At 37.8% G+C, this 18,921-nt stretch overlaps 1 protein-coding gene across 2 annotated transcripts; it reads right to left on the bottom strand.

Annotated features, from left to right (window-relative positions):
* Nucleotides 1-185: 185 nt before the first annotated feature.
* Nucleotides 186-12,570, bottom strand: agtr1b (angiotensin II receptor, type 1b). Of its 2 annotated transcripts, XM_087789919.1 has the most exons (3): nt 12,431-12,570; nt 9,504-9,744; nt 186-2,623 (listed from the first exon to the last, which is right to left on the bottom strand). In XM_087789919.1, the coding sequence occupies exon 3, from the start codon at nt 2,556-2,558 to the stop codon at nt 1,470-1,472; it is 1,089 nt and encodes a 362-aa protein (XP_087646045.1). In that variant the 5' UTR covers nt 2,559-2,623; nt 9,504-9,744; nt 12,431-12,570; the 3' UTR covers nt 186-1,469. The 2 variants fall into 2 exon arrangements, with proteins under 2 accessions (XP_087646045.1, XP_087646046.1); XM_087789920.1 differs by lacking the exon at nt 9,504-9,744 and having other exon boundaries at nt 12,431-12,568.
* Between the last annotated feature and the right edge of the window lie 6,351 nt (nt 12,571-18,921).

Here is an 18,921-nt window from a genome sequence, read left to right on the forward strand (position 1 = left end):
CTAAAATGCTTGTGATGCTGATCAGTAAATAGCTTTCAAAGTTTGACTACAATTAAAAATAGAAAAAGCTATGACCTTGAGATACACCTGAGAATTGGAGAACTAGTGGCAGCTGACAAAAAAGATATAAAAACCAGAAGGTAAAAGAAGCAAGAATGATAACAATAAAAATCCCAGACTTTGTATTTTCAAACATTTAATTCATAATATGGTATATTCACAATCTGAACACTGAAACGTAAAAAATAAAATAAAAACAAAAAATATACATCATCATGTTTAAATACAGGTGTCACCGAAAATAGAGAGTCTCCAATGGAGTGTTGCACGACTTAACATAGCTTTCCTTCCAAATTCATTTCACAAACATATTTTGGTGTCACAGGACTTGACAATATCATACAGCGTGAGATAATGTTTATGGCCAAAACAAATGCACACCGCTTTGTTTCCAGTTGTTTCAATGCTATAAGCAAGGGAGGCCTGATATATGTATTTCTCACTGGCTTTGTCGTCTTTGCTGTGCATTTGTTCACTGTTCCAAATGATGAAAGAGCTGCTGAGCACATAAAATGGTCAACACTGGACGATATATTGCTGCGTTATGTCCTAAAGGCACATTTGCAACGAAATCCTGCAGCGCATGCACACTGTACATCAATTACAGGACAGGCCAAGATTATTTAGGTTCCTCACGATGTTTGAGAGACACACACATTTACAATCTTGGCCGATAAAAATTGGTTGCTATAAATGCGGCACACAAGCATGCAAGGTACAAGGTGTAACAGTACACACAAATTTACCTTTACATAGACAATAAGGCTTGGTCATATGTTTGACTCACAACCACTTTTCTGTTGCATCCATAGTTATGTGGATTGTATTGACTTTGTCATCATCAACGTGTTTACTCTCACTAGCACAATGGTTTGAATCTAAATATGTGTAGTACTAATGCTTACATCAGAAATCGCCCTTAAAAAACATAGACAGAGATTGGCTTCTTAGAACAAATTGATAACTCAAGTAGGGTTAATAGTTGAGGGATAAATGGTATAGATGGTCCACCAGTTCTTGCCATATTATTAAGTTTTAAAATAGCATACTTAACCTGTCCTTCAACAACACTTGTGTAGATCAGTGGTCACCAACATTTTTTTTACCAAGGGCACTGAGTGATCCGAAGGTCTATCTCCAAGTATGATACTCTTTTCTTAAGGATTAAAGGTAGCTTTCCAAAATAAATCTGATAGGAAACATAAACTCATGCTTTATAAGACGGTAAATTCAAAACCATTCATCCTCGGATCTGGTCAGTGGGTACTATGTTGGTGACGCCTGGTGTAGAGGTATACAACAGTATATGGCATGAGAAATACATCTGCATGATTCAGTGCTTGTTAGTTCAGTTGGGGTTTTTAAATAACTATCTCCCTCTTTGGACCCTTAACCATGCGTCAATATTTTCACTTGACTTCAGAAGAGTTTTTGATTTTGGTCGTCAGACTGAAAGCCTCTGAGGCATGGAACGAAAGGGCGCTCATCTTGGAGCTGATGCTTGGGTGAGGCCCCGGGGCGCCGCTCGGTGAGCAGCGCAACAAGCGCAGGAGGTTTCTGCGGAAGTTGCGTCCTACGAAGCCGTATATGATTGGGTTGACGCAGCTGTTGAAGTAGGCGATGCAGATGGTGAAGGGCATGGCCGTGTCGATGATCTCCAGGATGGCACAGTTCACAACCAGTGTCAGCTGTGTCAAAAGCTGCATGAAGTGGAACACCTGATGGGGCACCCAGCACAGGAAGAAGGCCAGAACGGCTGCCGCAAGCATTCGCAACACCTCGTCGTCTCTTGACCGGGAGCTTTTCTGGATATGTCTTGCCCCCACAAGTGCCCGACCAATCAGGCAGTAACAGGTGATGATTATGATGAACGGAACCAAGAAACCCAGAAGGCTTTTCATCAAACTCAGAGCCAGAAGGAGCTCCTTCAACCTGGCACCTTGATTGGTTGGGTGCAGGATGCCACAGACGGTTTTGTTTGAGTTCTCGATGTTGTGGACGTCCCGGGTGAGTGCCGTTGGCACACTTAGGACAAATGCAAAAAGCCAAATGACCACACAGGTAATGCGTGCGTACGCAACCGTGCGGAATCGCCGGGACTGCATTGGGTGAACAATTGCCAGGTAGCGGTCAATGCTGAGCGCCGTGAGGAAGAAAATGCTGGTGTAGAGGTTAAATATGATCAACCCTGCGCTTGCCTTGCACAAGAATCCACCAAATGGCCAATAATAACCTGTGGCTGTGAAAGTGGCCCACATGGGCAGCGTTATAAGGAAGGTAAGGTCAGACACGGCCAGGTTGAGGACAAAGATGTTAGCCACAGTCTTAAGCTTCATGTAACAGTAGATAACTGCAACCACCATACTGTTTCCAACAATGCCGATGATGAAATTACAGCCGTAGACGATCGGCACCAGGGTGAAGATGAATTCATGGTTCCCGGACATTCCGCAGGCCAGTTTGATTCCATCCCCTGCCACTGTCGTTCCATTCTGCATCTTGCCTTTCAACTGTCGGATCCTGGTTCCTTCTGGACCCTGACAGCAGGATGCCTTAGTGAGACCTGTAAAGGAAACAAACACAGGAAAAACAAATGTCAGTCTTTGAGAAGCGCTGTCATTAGATCGGCATGGTCCATAAACGCTAATCCACACAAGGGGCCATGAAAGTGTTCGCCCTACACCAGCTCATTAAAGACCTACATTAAAGCCATCCTAATGCTCTCTGTTATTTCAGTAAAATAAGATCCTCTTGAAAAACAGATGTTCGATGTTATTCAATATTCCAAAAATGCTCTTCTCAAATCATTATCCGGCGTTTTGCATTCTGCACTCTTCTATAAACGAAGCCCTGGTTAATGGAAACAGTAAAACAGTACAGTGCTGATGTCGGGTCCATCTGGGTGGACTGTAAGTACCCGGAAGGAGAACATTTATGCCAGAGCTGTTACGACCTGCGTGAATGAACATTGCAGTAAAAAGTGCAATGTTTGGTAATGATGCCATTAAACACTGAGGTAGGAGAGAGAGCGGGTTGAAGCTCCAGTCACTGTAGAAGACATGTCACGTTCGGAGCCCGTGGTGTGCAGATACATCGTACTCAGCATGAGAACTTCTAATCAGCACACACCTAAACAAACAGGACAGCAGGGATCCCTCGGAAACTTTGCTCTGTGAGAAAATCAAACCTGCGTGCTGCGGAAAAATTGCTCCAGGCAACTTTCCTTTGTTTATTTGTATGCGAGATGTGAAATGGAATTAAAAAAAGGACTAATTCTCCCTCTCCATTAAATTGTCTGTTTCGTGGCTTTGAAGCCATCAATGTGTGCGATCGCTGAAAGCCGAAATAACTCATCTCCACAGTTCATGGCAATATAGATGGCAATTTGGCTTTTATAGTAGAAACGCTGAAACTTTTAAGCAATTACATGTAGAACTAGCAAATACTGTTGTTATCAAGTTGAGTGATGTTTCAATCTTTAATGGAGAACGTGACTGGTCGATGAGGGGAAGCTGTTCTCTAGCAGCAACACTAGATGGCGCTGTAAAATGCAACTTGTGTATGCAAACACATCAGTAGCCTTTAATGAACAAAGTTTAAAAACGTTCCTTAAAGTCCCTGATTAAAGGTCTGTGTTGTTCATTTTCAATGGGTTCTTCTTACAAAGTATATCTATTTAAGATGACACTGATGATGACATATATTTTATTTACGTTATTACCAATTTGGTTAACAATAGTAATGTATTTTCTTTTTGCATGTGAACATTTGATTACTATTTTATTCCGTGTATTTCTACAGATGGAAATCATTTACTTGCTGAATTTCTCTTTATTACCTGGCTGGCATAAAGTATGTTTAAAGGGCAAATGATATGTTGATTTAAGTGTCTCTTAAATGGATTTTGTACCTCTATTATACTCATCGGTCTGTGTCTGTTTGTACAAAACTATAGTTTTATTGAAATATTTACTCAACAAAATGTGCTTAAGCCCCGCCCACTGAAAAAGCTTTGTTTACCATAACACCAACTCTGCTGGGATTTGTTAAGCATCAGGTTTGTCACTGCATATCATCAATACCGGAAGTCTCCACCTCCAAGGGACTTGTTTTACAAACAAAGCGGGCAGGATTACAGCTGGCTGGATGAGGAGTGAAACTCGTTATTACATCTTTGTAAGATTTCTCTAAGGAGATCAATAAAGTATAGTGATTGATTGATTGATAATGGAACCGGTCCTTGTAACCTCTTCGCTAACATTTCAGATGGGGAGAACTTTATAAAGTTATAACTTCAATAACAAAACATGATCATGATGAGAGATTAACTGCATCTTTGAGAAGACTTCAACATTTGAAACATGTGAGTGAGTCAGGAGAGTTGGGTTTTCACATTAGTTGCCCTTCAAGCCAGAGAAGTACCATGAGGTTTATGGTTAGTGAGGCACTAACTACTGTAGAGTATCATTTTCAAATGAATTCATATAAACCAAAATTATTCAAATGACGAGTGGTTATTTTATCAACACACCAAAGAATATGTCAAAAGGGTAGGTCAGTACGTGAAGATAATACATTTAGTTGGATTTTGCTATTCTACAATTCATGGAACACAACGCTGGTTTTATTAAACATTCTGAGCTTCTCTATTAGTAACAGTAGGACAGTATAATTGAAGTAAGTAAGTAAGTAAGTAATATTTATTTATATAGCGCTTTTCGAGACCAGGGTCACAAAGCGCTTAAACAATCAAAACAATACTCAAAAAAGTACATACTTTAAAGATCAAGATAATACTGAGAACAACACAGGAGTTCGAGAAATTCAAGGAAAAGCCTGAACAAATAGAAACGTCTTAAGATGTTTCTTAAAGGAGTCAGTAGACTCCATCAAGCGCAAAGAGAGAGGAAGATCGTTCCAAAGCTTAGGAGCAACAGCCTGAAAAGATTTCTCTCCTCTGGTCCTGAGCCGTGTGCGAGGAACCATAAGTAGATTCTGATCCACAGACCTCAGAGCCCGAGCTGGGGTGTAAGGCTGGATCAGATCAGTGATGTAAGGAGGAGCCTGACCATGAATAGATCTGAAAGTAAGAACCAGAATTTTAAAGTTGATCCTGAAAGAAACTGGAAGCCAGTGAAGAGTTTTAAGGACCGGAGAGATGTGAGTTCTTCTACTTGAGCGGGTCAGAATTCTCGCTGCAGAGTTCTGAATCAACTGCAGGCGAGACACATCCTTCTTGTTAAGACATGAAAACAAACTGTTGCAATAGTCCAGACAAGATGTTCCGACAACATTTTCCTAAGTTTAGAGATTTTTCTCAGTTGAAGGAAACAGTTTCTGGTCAGTTTTCTGCAATGTCGAACAAGAGACATGTCTTTATCAAATACAACACCCAGGTTTCTCAGGCTCAGTTTGACAGACTGACCTAAGTCACACAAGTACTGACTCAACCCTGGAATCTTATCATCAGGAGCAATCACCAGTGTTTCAGTTTTGTCCACATTTAGCTGTAGAGTGTTTTCACTCAGCCATTGTTTGATTTCTAGCAAACAATTGACTAAGCTGTTCAGCCTCTGGGGCTCAGTTGGATCAAAAGAGCAGTAGAGCTGGATGTCATCAGCAAAAATGTGATAAGAAACATCTGGAAATCTCTGAATGATTTTACCGAGGGGAATCAAGTACAGCAAAAACAATAAAGGACCCAGAACAGAACCTTGAGGGACTCCACACAACAGATCTGCCGATTCAGACCTCATTCTGAAAGAAGCACCGTCTCTTACTTATGGTGCCAACAGCATTGCATGGAATACCCATGATTCAGCACGATTCTTGGTCTAAGTAATGGACTCCAAGGTAACTGCAGTATAGAGTCGAAACAAAAATAGAGCTTTAAAATTAGATCTTTATTAAAATATTCAGTGTTTTTCAAAAGCTTTTAATTCTGATTCTTTATGAGCAAATCAGCAGCATCCTCACATGTTGCCTGGACACATTCCGTTGAGGTGAAAGTCACATGCGTCGTCAGACCAGGAAGTAACAGAAAATGATCTGATTGACAGCTATATATTGCTTTTTTTTTTTACTTGTCATGACGACAGGTGAGGTCTGCCCGAACTGCACTTCCCTGAAGCCTAGACCGTATTTAATCGTAAAGCAAAGGCTCTCTTTTTCCACAAAGAATTAGAGCAAACATTCGTGGTCTAAGGCAACAAACCCTATCGACTGCAGCTGTAGGAAATATTTGAGCGAGGAAGCCATGTGGTTGCCAATCTCAACAGTTGATTAAATATCTTGGAGGGTAAGCCTACCATCCCACACATCATCTCCTAGATTATGTGTACTTTTTCTCCAATAATGTTTCTTTTTACTGTAAACTTTGATGATGAGGGTTTGGATTTCAGCGATTTTATGCGGATGATAAACTGATGTATTTGATGCCCACAAATGGAAATAGTGGAGCAATTATCAAATTGCTTGGAATTTGGATCAGTACTTTTCCACGGAGTACACGTGTGTATTGTGTTAGCATGCGCCGATCATTATGACCACCTGTATATGAAAGTGTGTCCATCATAAAAGGTGCGGATACTGTTAAGTAGGTGATTTGGGGATGCAAGTGTCCAGCAGGCTTCTGTTTGGAGCGAGATGGCACATTGCTGAATGACAGCCATAAACCCCTGGGTGACCATACACAGGAAGGTAAACACCTACTTCACAAGGTCAATGAGCAAGCTGCATCCTTCTTGGCTCTGTAGACAATGGACCGCGAGGGCAGCAGAGACTGATAGAATCAAGGGGCAGGGGAAGTTAAGGGGCATTTCTTGCAGATGGCCCCAGAGGGACATTAAAACACAGCAGAAGCATTTAACTAATAACCAATTCTATGCCATGTCGGACAGAATACTTCTCTCTAAGATCATGGGAATTTCTTTAAAAGGCTAAATGTTAAGCTAGAAGCCCTGGGCAAATCTCATTGGACTTAAAACAACAACAAAAATGGGTCCATATCAACAGAGGTATTTCAGGCAGCCAGTGGTCTGTTTGACCACTCTGCTGCTCAGTTTCAAGCACCACCATCCCTCAGACAGAGACAACATAATGTTGGCTTGATGGAGTTAATGATTTATACTGAGCCGTCACCATGTTTAGTTCATCTCACCATTAACACACGGTCTCTGCTTTCATGTCTTCAACATTTGATTGCAAATCACTTCCTTGATTTTCTAGCAAGGATATTGACTTTTTAGTAGATTTTTTTTGTGAGACAAGTTTGTTGAAAGTTCTGAAAAAATGTTTGAATTAAAGAGAAGTTTTCACTGAATGTAGTCCAGACATTTACACTCAACACATTCCCCACTAATCACTGTACATACAATGTGCTCCACAAAATATATCTACGATTATTGTCCACAATTAAAACCACTGTGCAAATATGTACTGTAAACTTAAAGCAGCAACATACAAGTTTGAAAACTTTGTTTCGGTCCTCCCCCCAGTGTCAGAAGAGTGGTAATGCAATGTTGAGAACCTTACTTGCCATATTAGCGCATATGCATTTAATAACAAAATGATAGACAGGCTTGAGTCTATTTTTCGTTTCGCTAACTTCAAAAAGCCTCAGTATTTATGAAAAAACTGTCTCTGACCCACTGCTGTTAAGTGGTTTGGTGTGACGACACCCAGAGGCTCTCCAGTCTTCGGGCATAGTCGGGTAGTAAAGAGCATTGTTCAGTTAATAGCTTAAGATTGTTCAAAATTCAACCAATAATAACATAAAATACAGTACCTTTTTCAAGTTTAAATTGAGTTAAAAACTTAATTCATGTTTCTTGACAATGTTTTTCTTTTGAAACCTCAGCAGTTATTTCCTTCTTGAGTATAAGTGTACCTTTATTCAACTGACCAATAAGTATAGATTCTTCACTGTACCTCTAATACATGGATAAGCTCCAGTTGCCAGAATCAAAGGAAATCCTTACCAGCTAATTTATTTTAATTTACTCATTCTGCTTCTTTTTTTTTTACTTTGACTCAAACAAAACTATTCAGTTTAGGTAATGACTAATGTCTAACTGAAGTTAGTGTGAGTCTCTATAAATCAGATCAAAAGATACTTTCTGATCATGATTATTAATTAATGACAGATAGATAAAGAGAAGACTACAAGTTTGACCAGGGTCACACAATATCTTCCAATTATAATACATTTAAGGACTGATTTAGGGAACAAACCACATTTTCTAAGAGAACATTTGAAAACTAATCCTTCATTTACCTGACAATTCACTATAAGGTCAACTAAAACATTATGTGAATAAATATGTTTAATTATTAAACATTTCTATACAAATTCTCCTTCTTTCCTGAAACATGATTGAATGTAGTAGACGCAGTAATACAAGCTCTTATGTGTGTGTTGAAGTTGGATTAATTTGTGTTGATACCGACTAAGTCACACAAACTTCTTTGCTTCCATGAGTGGCCATGAACTGGAAGAAGATCTGACCTCTGAGCACAGGTAATTGAAACATGAGCGTAAGAGACCGTGTCTGCTTTTTTTCTGTTTACAAAACTGCACTTCCCCGTCATTCGTTCACTTCAGCGACAGAAACTCAGCCTGGAAAGTGTCCTTTCGATCTCCAGGCCTTTGAATCATGAGTAGGTTGACCAAAGAGCATTTAGTTTCAATAAATAAAGCTTTAGACATGACAAAAAACAAGATCCAAAACCGCAAGCAATACTTAGTATTATACAAATACAATTAAGTTGAATTAAGTCTGATATTTTGCTATAAATATCATGTCTTTCACTCGTTGATATGTTTTGAAGTTGCTTTTTGTTCTGGTGATGAATCATTAGACAATTCTTTAAGTTTAAAGACAATATTATTCTATTAATTAATCAATACAACAAAGTTATAGTGGGGAGGAAATAACTGATGAAATGAATACAAATGTTCTTGCTTAAAAATGATTAAAATGATTATAATTGTATTTCACTTAGACCTTTGTTAAGACACAACTGCTGCCTTCGTTCCTCGAGAGACAGCGATAGACAGTGAAGCAAACTCCTTCACAACTCCTGTGAGTTCACAATTCTGGGTTGACCTTTGCTTTCTGACGTGTTTGCCGCACTCTCTGCCTCTTTATTTTCAGCTGTAAGTTGACAGATACAGCACAACCAAAAACTAATGCTTGCATTGATTTTGTCATTTAAATTGTACATACATTAGCGACTCAAACAGTTAACTCCCATTTACTGTTAATACAAATATTCTTTAGCATTAGTGTGTGGCTGGTTACAGTGTGTGTCAATGTACAACAAAAGCAAAAAGCATGAGGTGTAAAAACCTGTGAAAAAGTCTGTTAGAGCATGTCATGGTTTCAAGTCAACTTTGTAATAGGAGTTATTGAGCTACCCCGAGTGGTAATGTGAGATCTTACCTGTGGCGTTGAAGCTGGAGGCGACTGATGCTTTCAGGACCAGTAGAGATTGAAACGACCACAAAGTGCCAGTTGCTGCTTCTGATTTAACTTGTAGAGCGAGACGAGCAGGAACACTCTATGACACCCCCCTACTCTCTCTCTCTCCCTCTTCCGCTCGCCCTCTCACACATGGCCAAGATGAATGAATTTTATTGGTGTTAGAGCCCGTCAGCCACGTATTGTCCTGGACCATCTCTCTCTGGAGACACACAAACAATCTTACACAATAGCACCTCTCCTCCCCTTTTTCCTCCCCTCATCATTTTCCTTTCATTTTAAGTCTTTAACCTTTAATGTAAGACTTTAAACTTAATTCACAACCTTTAACTAAACTACCTATTTTCTGTCATCTAACACAAATCCACACGAAACATGTCATTCATTTAACAGGATTTTATTTTTAGAAATTGTAAAAATTGCTTTATGGTCAATAGAAAAGTATAAACAATAAATCATGATATATCAGGTGAGAGGGACAGGGGAAGAGAGAGAGGGTGTATCAGAGCGAGCTGTGAGAAGTATAATTGACAAAAAATAAAACTTGTTTTCTGTGTTTGTTCCCTAAATACGCCTTTGTAAAATTATTTTGTAAATAGAATTGCAAGTTACACATTTAAAATATTTCATTAATGTACATTTTTATAAATGCCTTTTCTTTAGATTGTGTTTTTGTAGTTTTGGAAAAACATATTACACATGTTATTGTAGTTTTACTTTACTTTGAATGTCTAATAGAGTATAATTTTGTTCATATTTTGAATCAGGAAAATCAATTGGTTTATATGGCAATTATATTAAGATGTACTTACTTGTCTGGATATTATGCTCATATCACTACCTTGATTTTCTGGAACTCCTGTTGTGTTCTCAGTTTTATCTTGACCTTTAAAGTATATACTTTATTGAATATTGTTTTGATTGTTTAACACTTTGTGACCCTGGTCTGGAAAAGCGCTATATAAATAAAAATTACTTACTAACTTAAGCAGTTATTGTGTAACCCTACCCACATATTATCTAATTTACCGTCAAAGTCAATATTTATATTTGTGCTATAAAGGCAGCAAGGAAACTAAATTAACTAAATTAACTTGAAAGAGTTTTGAGTGTTACATCTTGAACCTACTAAAGATAACTAGATAATACTACTACTACTAATATTACTAAAACACAATATATGTTTCTGTATAGCCTTTCTAAATAGCCTTTGAAATTTAATTAAAATGCAAAATGGATGAATAAGTGGCTCAGAATTATGATTTACTATTTTCCTCTATTTGAACTATCTCCTGACTGGATTGATTTGATTATCAACATTTTAAGTCCTTCTTAAGCGAAGACACGTGTATGTCGTCATAGAGTCGGGGCTCTCTTTTCTTCGACCACGACTCTTCATCAGCTAATACTCGTCTCTCATCCTCGTCCTCTGGTCAGCACGATAGGAATGACCAGACTGTGATTGTGATTAGAGCTGTCATCACACTGTATTAATAGCTTGTCCTTGACTCAGATCTGGGTGTATTGGTGTACTCTGCGTGGGGCTCAATGCTGGCTTTCCTTTCAATTGTATAGCTTCCTGAGGGTACTCCCTCTCTTCCCGTCCGATTCAGTTTTCAATCATCTGTCAATTGTTTTCTTGACTGATTGTTTGTACGTCATTGAAGAGCTTTTTCTTGGAAATTATGAAATGTTGACCCTGTAGGATACAGAACTCCCACTTCTGGAGTAGCTGTTTGTAAACAGACCTGTTGCTGTGGCTTTGAAGAAACAAAAATATCCAGTACTTTTCATCACCCTGAAGGTTGTGTTAGAGCCACCATGGATGGATGGATGGATGGATTGATGGATGAATGGATGATTTTCCATGTATAAAAAAGGTAGAGATTCAACTTTCCCATGTCGTGTGTTATATTACATGGGAATTGTTATGTGTGTGGAAATACAGAAAAACAGCTTTTAAAATGATGAACTCATGTCTGTTCCCTGTTGTATTGCAGTCACGCATTTAATCCCCATGTAATGGCAGTCGTATATCTATATCAAACTGGGACATGGAGTGGTTTAAGATTGTGCAAATCTGTCTTTAAAACTGAGGACTCGGGGGACCTGTTTAAGATGAAGAAAGCTTCTCCATTAGTATTTTTTATGAGGGATTCCAGCGGCCACACATTTTTGAAATATTATTTTTATGTTCGCAGAAATATCTGTTTCAACATCTGGAATGCGGTTTATTGTGTATTTAGCATGAAAAATAGTGAAGAAGAGAGTGAAACACAAACAAGACATTGAATATTATTATCTTTTTGTTTTTTATAATTTTAAAATGTTATAGCCCAGAGTATTGTTGCACAACAATTTATCTACATTTTTTGAAGTTTGTGTCAACATTATTGGTCCAATTACATTGAACTCAATGGAGATTCAGGTGGGAGTATTGTTCCGGAACTTTCTTGCACAACACAGTAGAAAACGTAAGAGAAAGTCAGCCAAGCTTGTGCTGATCGGTAGTTTTGCCATATGTTTGTATAGAGACTATAATGTGCTGCCACTTGAAATGGTCACCTTACTGTCTTTTACTCTGTTTTAAATGTCACACACGATTTTAACATTTACAATACATGGAACGTTCCCCACCTCACTGGCTTCATGTATGTCCGAGAAAAATGTGTTAATAGGCTCAGCTTGACCTAGTGTTTGGTGATCCGACTGTCAGACTTATTGACACAATGCTCCCAATTCTCACCGTTGTAATTGGTCTGAAAGGGGTTTCTATTTATAACCTCCTCAAACATTCATCACATGCAGCCTGTTGCTAAAGATATTTATCCTTATTCTCATCTTTCAGGAAGCCTTGACAGTTGTTAAGAAGTAGGTCTCATACTCACCTCTGCGCCGCGGTCCCAAGCCTCTATTGCAACTGTCAACCAGATGGATAGTGACAGATGAGGCGGCGTTGCTGTCATCTCGTAAATCCCCCCAGTTTCAGTGTCCGTCGTGCTGAAAGTGAAGAGAGCCATCGCCCGCGTTTAGGCCAAATGAGGAAAGAAAGGAAAAACAAACACTCAGGTCTAAGTGGAGGTCCTGTTTGGTGGCTTTTCTGCACTCATGGGTGACCATGTCATTTGAGTGATCACTTTTACCAGTCTCACTTTGGCTGAGAGATTCCTCACTGGCCAGACTAGGTCAAATGGCAACAAGTACAAAGACTGAGAATGCATTCACTAGATACTGAGGATACTCTGGTATCATAACATGATTGATAAACAGTTTATAAAGGAATTCAATATAATTATTTATATATAACTTGGACGTTTTATTAAATAACATGCTTTATTTTATTTTTAATTATTAAAAAAATGCTCATATTTTACTGCCATTCAAACTTGCCACTAGAAGTCCACTTATCCACGACGAATGAAGTCATCTGAGAATGGTAACATGATCAATTTACACACCAAACAATGATCGAGAGCAAAAGCAAATTCTAACATGTTTTCTAACTTGTTTGACCTTAAGGAAGACTTCTTATGGAGGATCTGAGCTTGAATTGCAGCAACAGAAACATTTACACCTCTGCCTTATCATCGTCAGGCCTGATTATGTCTTAAATTACTGTGACTGATAAGACAGCTCCATTAGGAGATCGCTATCTTGTTTTGTATCCTGTGCTGGTGGCGGCAAGCGTGAGGTATCAAATTGTCTAAAGCAATAATCCATAGCAGACTCCTGATAGCACTCGCGAAGTGAGTGGCAAATGATGTATCAAGGCTTAGTGTCTCGAACTTGGACAAAACAAATGGGCCCAGTGGAGGCAGGCATAGTATTACAGCACTGCTTCACACTCAAACAGAAAACAGATGTGAGAAGTTAAATAATGAGAGTCGAGAAGATCTTGGGGGGTGATGAAATCTACTTTTTTTTTTACATTGGAGGTTGAATTGCTCTCTGGTTGTGATTGTTTGTACACGCATTCATCATTCGCTGAAGAAGGACTCCATATTTCTTCCTGAAAGAACAAATGAGGTTGACTTGAGGAATGTGTGATGTGCAGTGTTCAGGAATTTCACAGAACATCGGTGTATGTTATATGAGAAACTCAGTGTGTGTGATCAATGACAAATGAGACAGGAAACGACTTTAGTGTGAGGATGAGCTGGTGGAGAATAGGATCATATAAGACTATGGAAATAGAATTAAAAAATACATTTTTAAACGCACAAATGTGGTTGTAGAGGCTCAATACTATCAAAAATCACTGGCACCTGTTGAGTCAGATGGGGCCAGGATGAGGACAAGATGTTTTCTGGATCGCTCACATCCCAGAGGTGTGATAGTGACTAATGTTCACAGCGATCAGATCGGATCAAAAAGATTAGGAGGTCTGCTTCACTTGAATGAATTATTGACTGAGGTAATCAAGCACAGATCACAGCGGACCGTCGACGATAACAACTGCTTAACAATGAATAAAAAGACAAACACCTGCCGAAGACACACAATACTGTGAGAACTGATGCTTACCGTAACCTGCCAATGGATCACTTACTGACAAGAAGGTCATCCAATTTCAAGGGAAAAGCAAAAACAAACTGATCAGGCCAAGAGTGTTGGACTACCTCTGTGGAAGTGATGCAATGGACAATAAAATCTGTTCTCCATTTCATGCTAATCATACACGGAACATTTCGAGACATTGACGTTTCTGGAGTCTTCTATTGGGTCAACAATGTTGCTCAAATGGATTTTGGTCTAGAGTTTATTTTTAAATAAATAGCTCTTGTGTTTGTGTATGTGAAAATGGTGAAGTCAATGTAGTGGAACTATTGTTGGCCAAATCTTGAGCTAATAATGCTGTTTATAGAGAATGAGCTTAACCACTCTACTGTCCAAAGCCCCTTAGTTATGCACATTTTTATGTCAACACTGCATTTATGAGTAAACCTAAGTATTTGATATCAATTGTAATGATCACAGTTTATGACTAGGGATGGGTAAGGATACTTAGTACCATAACAGCACCAGACTGGCAACCAGACTGGAAAACAATATGGATTTTGGTGCTTTATTTCAGAGTGTCATCTCGATTTGGTGTCATTTAAAAATATCATCATGTTTACTTCTATTATTGTTTATTATTTTTGGGAACGAAAGAACAAGTCAAGATCCTCTTCCTGGATAATAACCTTATTAATCCTATCTTTAGATCAAGATCCACCCAGTTAGAGGTTGTGCTGCAATATCTTTAGATTCATTAAGAATGTTTTTTCATGGCGTTCATGTAAGACTCTTACTTTGCTGTGGACCTTGATGCTATCGTAGATCTCCACCATGTATTGTAAGAATGTGCTTTGCTGTTGCAATTGAGAATTTCTGACTCACCCAAGAAAAAAATAATTTTAACAATAGTAAAACAGTAAGAACAATAATTAATTTCCTGCTGACCATTTCCAGCTAAGTTCACACATATACAGTATCTAGATGTAAAGTAATAAACGGTTGTAGTTCAATTGAATGTTTTTTCTTTTTTGTTCCAAATTAACTTATTATATATCGATTTTACATCAGATGTTTTTTGCCAATTTAAGTGGTGGTTCAGAAAAAAGTAATTTTATTTTCACCTGATATGTAATTAAGTAAGTAATGAGTATTTATAGAGCCGATTCAAGACCAGGGACACAAAGCGCTTAAACAATCAAAAAATACCCAATAAAATAAATACTTAAAAGGTCAATACAACACAGAGACAATATGTATTGTCGTGAAAACTGCAGGTCATACAGTATATCCATAAAATGAAAACTTATATTTACAAAAATTATCTGTTTCACTGTAAGTAAATAATAATTATATAACACTATGGATACTGTTGTACTAATACATTAACTACCAACAACTATAATTATTGAGGCTTATTTCTTGTTGTTACTTAATCTTTTATATTTTTGCTTCTGTTTTTGTTCTCGATTGTTCGTTTTGTCTTTTTTTTTCTAGCTCCAAAATGTCACTGGTGCTCCATCAGCCCAGAGTAATTCACCTTTGACAGAGCATCCATGGACATGTCAGCTCTGAATTCCCTTCTGAGTGAAGTTTATTATTACTGCTCCTCACCCCCTGTAGAGCTGAACTTACTGAAAGGTTGACGGAAGTGACAAGGTCAGAATTGTTCACAGCAAAAAGATCATGTCCGTCTGAACAATATCTGCGTTCAGTTCATGATCACGTTTCTTGAAGAATCAGTCGGTAAAAAAACGACTGTGATTGTGACAACTAAATAATTTGCTTGTTTTATCTCAAGATATTTAATCAGGCTCACACACAGTTTAAAAAAAAATCCGAATAATTTTCCCTTTTTAAGCCTCAGCCTCTGACGGATACAAATACTGCCTGCTTTATGTTCCTAACTCCATGTAATTTTAGATCCTCTTTTGCAGAGTTGTCTTATGCAACACATTCCGAACCGACACACTGAATCAATCGGACGAAAAAGGGCTTTCATGTTGTACCTTTAAATAATAAACATCTGGTTTGTTTAAACGTTTGAAATTATTATTTGTGACATTCATTCAAACTGAATTAATCTTTATTTTCGCCTTTACACTAGTTCTTCTGTAAAGTTGTCCAAATATGAGCATTTTGAGGGAAGTATATTTTTGCATTAGGTAAGCAGGTACTCTGGTTTCCTCATGTAGTATATAAACATTAATGTGAGTTCATTTGGGATTCTAAAAGTACATTTCAAGACTTTTCAAAACATTACCTCAGTAAGAGAACCTTTTGTTGGGAAACTGTTTTTTTAGCCATTAAATTAGCTGAAGTGGGACAAAGAAAAAAGACAAAGGAAGTGAAAAAATGAGATCATTGCATTAGAAAACAATGAGCTTTACATGAGGCCAGTGACCTCACTGATTGGGTACGAGCAAACAGTTCTGGAAATAGTCTTTGTTGGTATTTATACTTTATAGTCACACTTCCTTTTGTCACCACAATGACTTTCTTTCTAACTTATTTTTGTAATTCTTCCTGTGACGTGGATCTGACACAGTGTGTGCTCAGGAAGAGGACATGCAGTTGCTTAAAAAAACAACAGTGCTGATCTGAATTATTTTTCACTGCCTTGTTCAGTGAAACCAAGGGAAAATAATGTGCTAATTGTTCTTTGTCGCACGTATCAAGTGGATGGATGTGTGGCTGATAGTAGTGTTGGGTCTTTTGAGAACCTTTTCTGTAATTAGTGTTATCTTAGTCTCGAATAATGATGGTTTTAATCTTAATCTGTCTTTCCCAGTCTTCTGCCATCATAGTGTTCTCAAATGAATCCAATTCAATTTTAATTCAATTGTCAAATAATAACAGAGTAAACCCAAGACACATTACTGTTTAAATACCACTATATAACAGAAAAGAATACAGGACAATCCCAATGAGCAACAGGGGCCAGGTACATTTGAACAGGCAGAAACCTTGACCAGAATCAGACTCAATGTAAACAGCCTTATTCTGTGACAGCCTGAGAGAGTGAAAAGAGTTAGAGGGACAAAAAAAAGAAGTAGAGGGGGAAGGAGAGAAGAGAGAACGGTGTAGAGCAGGGGAAACAGGATTTAGACAGGTCAACTGAGAGGATTCTGAAACAGGTAGCACTTTAATGGCAAGTTGAAGGACATCCTTGATCTAGCTTCAGAGTTCAGTTCTGAGGAGAGGAAATTAAGTTTTCAATTTATAACCTCTATGCTAGTACAAGATATAAGGTATGGTAGAAACAGTGAGTCTATGTACATACTGACAGGGGCCAATTGATTCTAGCATGGAATTGAATGTAGTGGCAAGTGATCATTGACCATATCCACATGGATGATAAAGTCACCAACAATTATCATTATATCTGATTGAAGCACCAGGAAAGTCAAGAAATCAGGTAACTGGGTTAAAAAGTCTGGAGAACAGTAAGTAAGTAAGTAAGTAAGTAATTTATATTTGTATAGCGCTTTTCCAAAACAGGGTCACAAAGCGCTTAAACAATCAAAACAATACTCAAATAATAAAATAATAAAATAAATACCAAAAAGGTCAAGATAACACCGAGAACAACACAGGAGTCTCAGAAAATCAAGGAAAAGCCTGAACAAATAAAAATGTCTTAAGATGTCAGTAGACTCCATCAAACGTTATATGAGTTAATAAGTGCAGATTTTGAGGACGGTGATCGGGTATTCAACAACCCACACTTAATTCTTCCATCATGCACAATTCTAGTAGAATTATAGATTATAATGACATTTCCTTTTACAGCTCTTTGTTTTTTAGGTGGATGTGCTACTCTGCTTTTCAATACAACGCATGGTCATACAATTTTGACATTTGGGTAATTGGTTGATCCAGACCAACAAGGTAGCCTGGAGACACTAAAGAAGTAGCCCCTGGGTTGTTAAGGAATATTTTTCATACAATGACCATCTCATTATTTTTGTTTTTCATTTTATTGTCCATGGAATAATGACATATGTGTATTATAGGAATCTTATTTATCATCCATAATTATATATCACGTTTTTTCAGAAGAATGTAACAAACTGATGGTAGCCCTTAGGGTCACACGGTTAGGCAGCTTGTTTAGGCAGGAAGTCAATTGATAAAAAGCAAAGGGTTTTCAGAATAAAACACTGCAGAGTATTATCATATTTTACTCTGAAACCTCAGCACTATAAACAGCAACTATTGGATTACAAATGATGTTCTTTGACAGGTCACAGTAGACATGATCCCGGATGCAAAAGGTTACGCAATTTATATATAAATTAATTTAGTAACGATAGCTAGTCATAGTTTAGCGAAAATGATAAAACTGAGTTCAGTAAACTTGAGTATTAAGCTTTTGCTACTGAAGCTCTGGCTACATAACACAGATGCTTTTTAGTGGAATCAGTGATATAATGATGATAAGTGACCATGTCAGAACAGTTAGGGAAGTTATTTGGCAGGGTCATTGCCAATTTTTAAAAAACTGCATCGACCTTTTATAGGGTTTTTAGGTCATAACTATTAGTTCATTCACATCTTTTCGTCAAATATTTGTAATTGGTGTAAAAATAACAGAATATGATGTTCTCCATTTGTCATCCACTGAGAGAATTTCAGCAAAAATGTCCCACATGTTTAATGACTATAACATAGAATTCCAATTAGATTTCTAAAAGTTGTTTTTGGTTTTAACTTAAAATAATTATTGGTGTTTGTCCTGTATTCATTATCCACAAAAGCCAATGAAAGCAATAAAAACAGATGAATGTAAATTAAGTGACGTGAACAAGAATCATTTGTAAAGAGAACCCTTTGATACCATGGAAAGAGATTGGCTTCTTTAGAAAACGCAATAATTCCT

Source organism: Callionymus lyra, chromosome 4 (genome assembly GCF_982586985.1).
Source record: "Callionymus lyra chromosome 4, fCalLyr1.hap1.1, whole genome shotgun sequence".
Taxonomy (NCBI): Eukaryota; Metazoa; Chordata; class Actinopteri; order Syngnathiformes; family Callionymidae; genus Callionymus; species Callionymus lyra.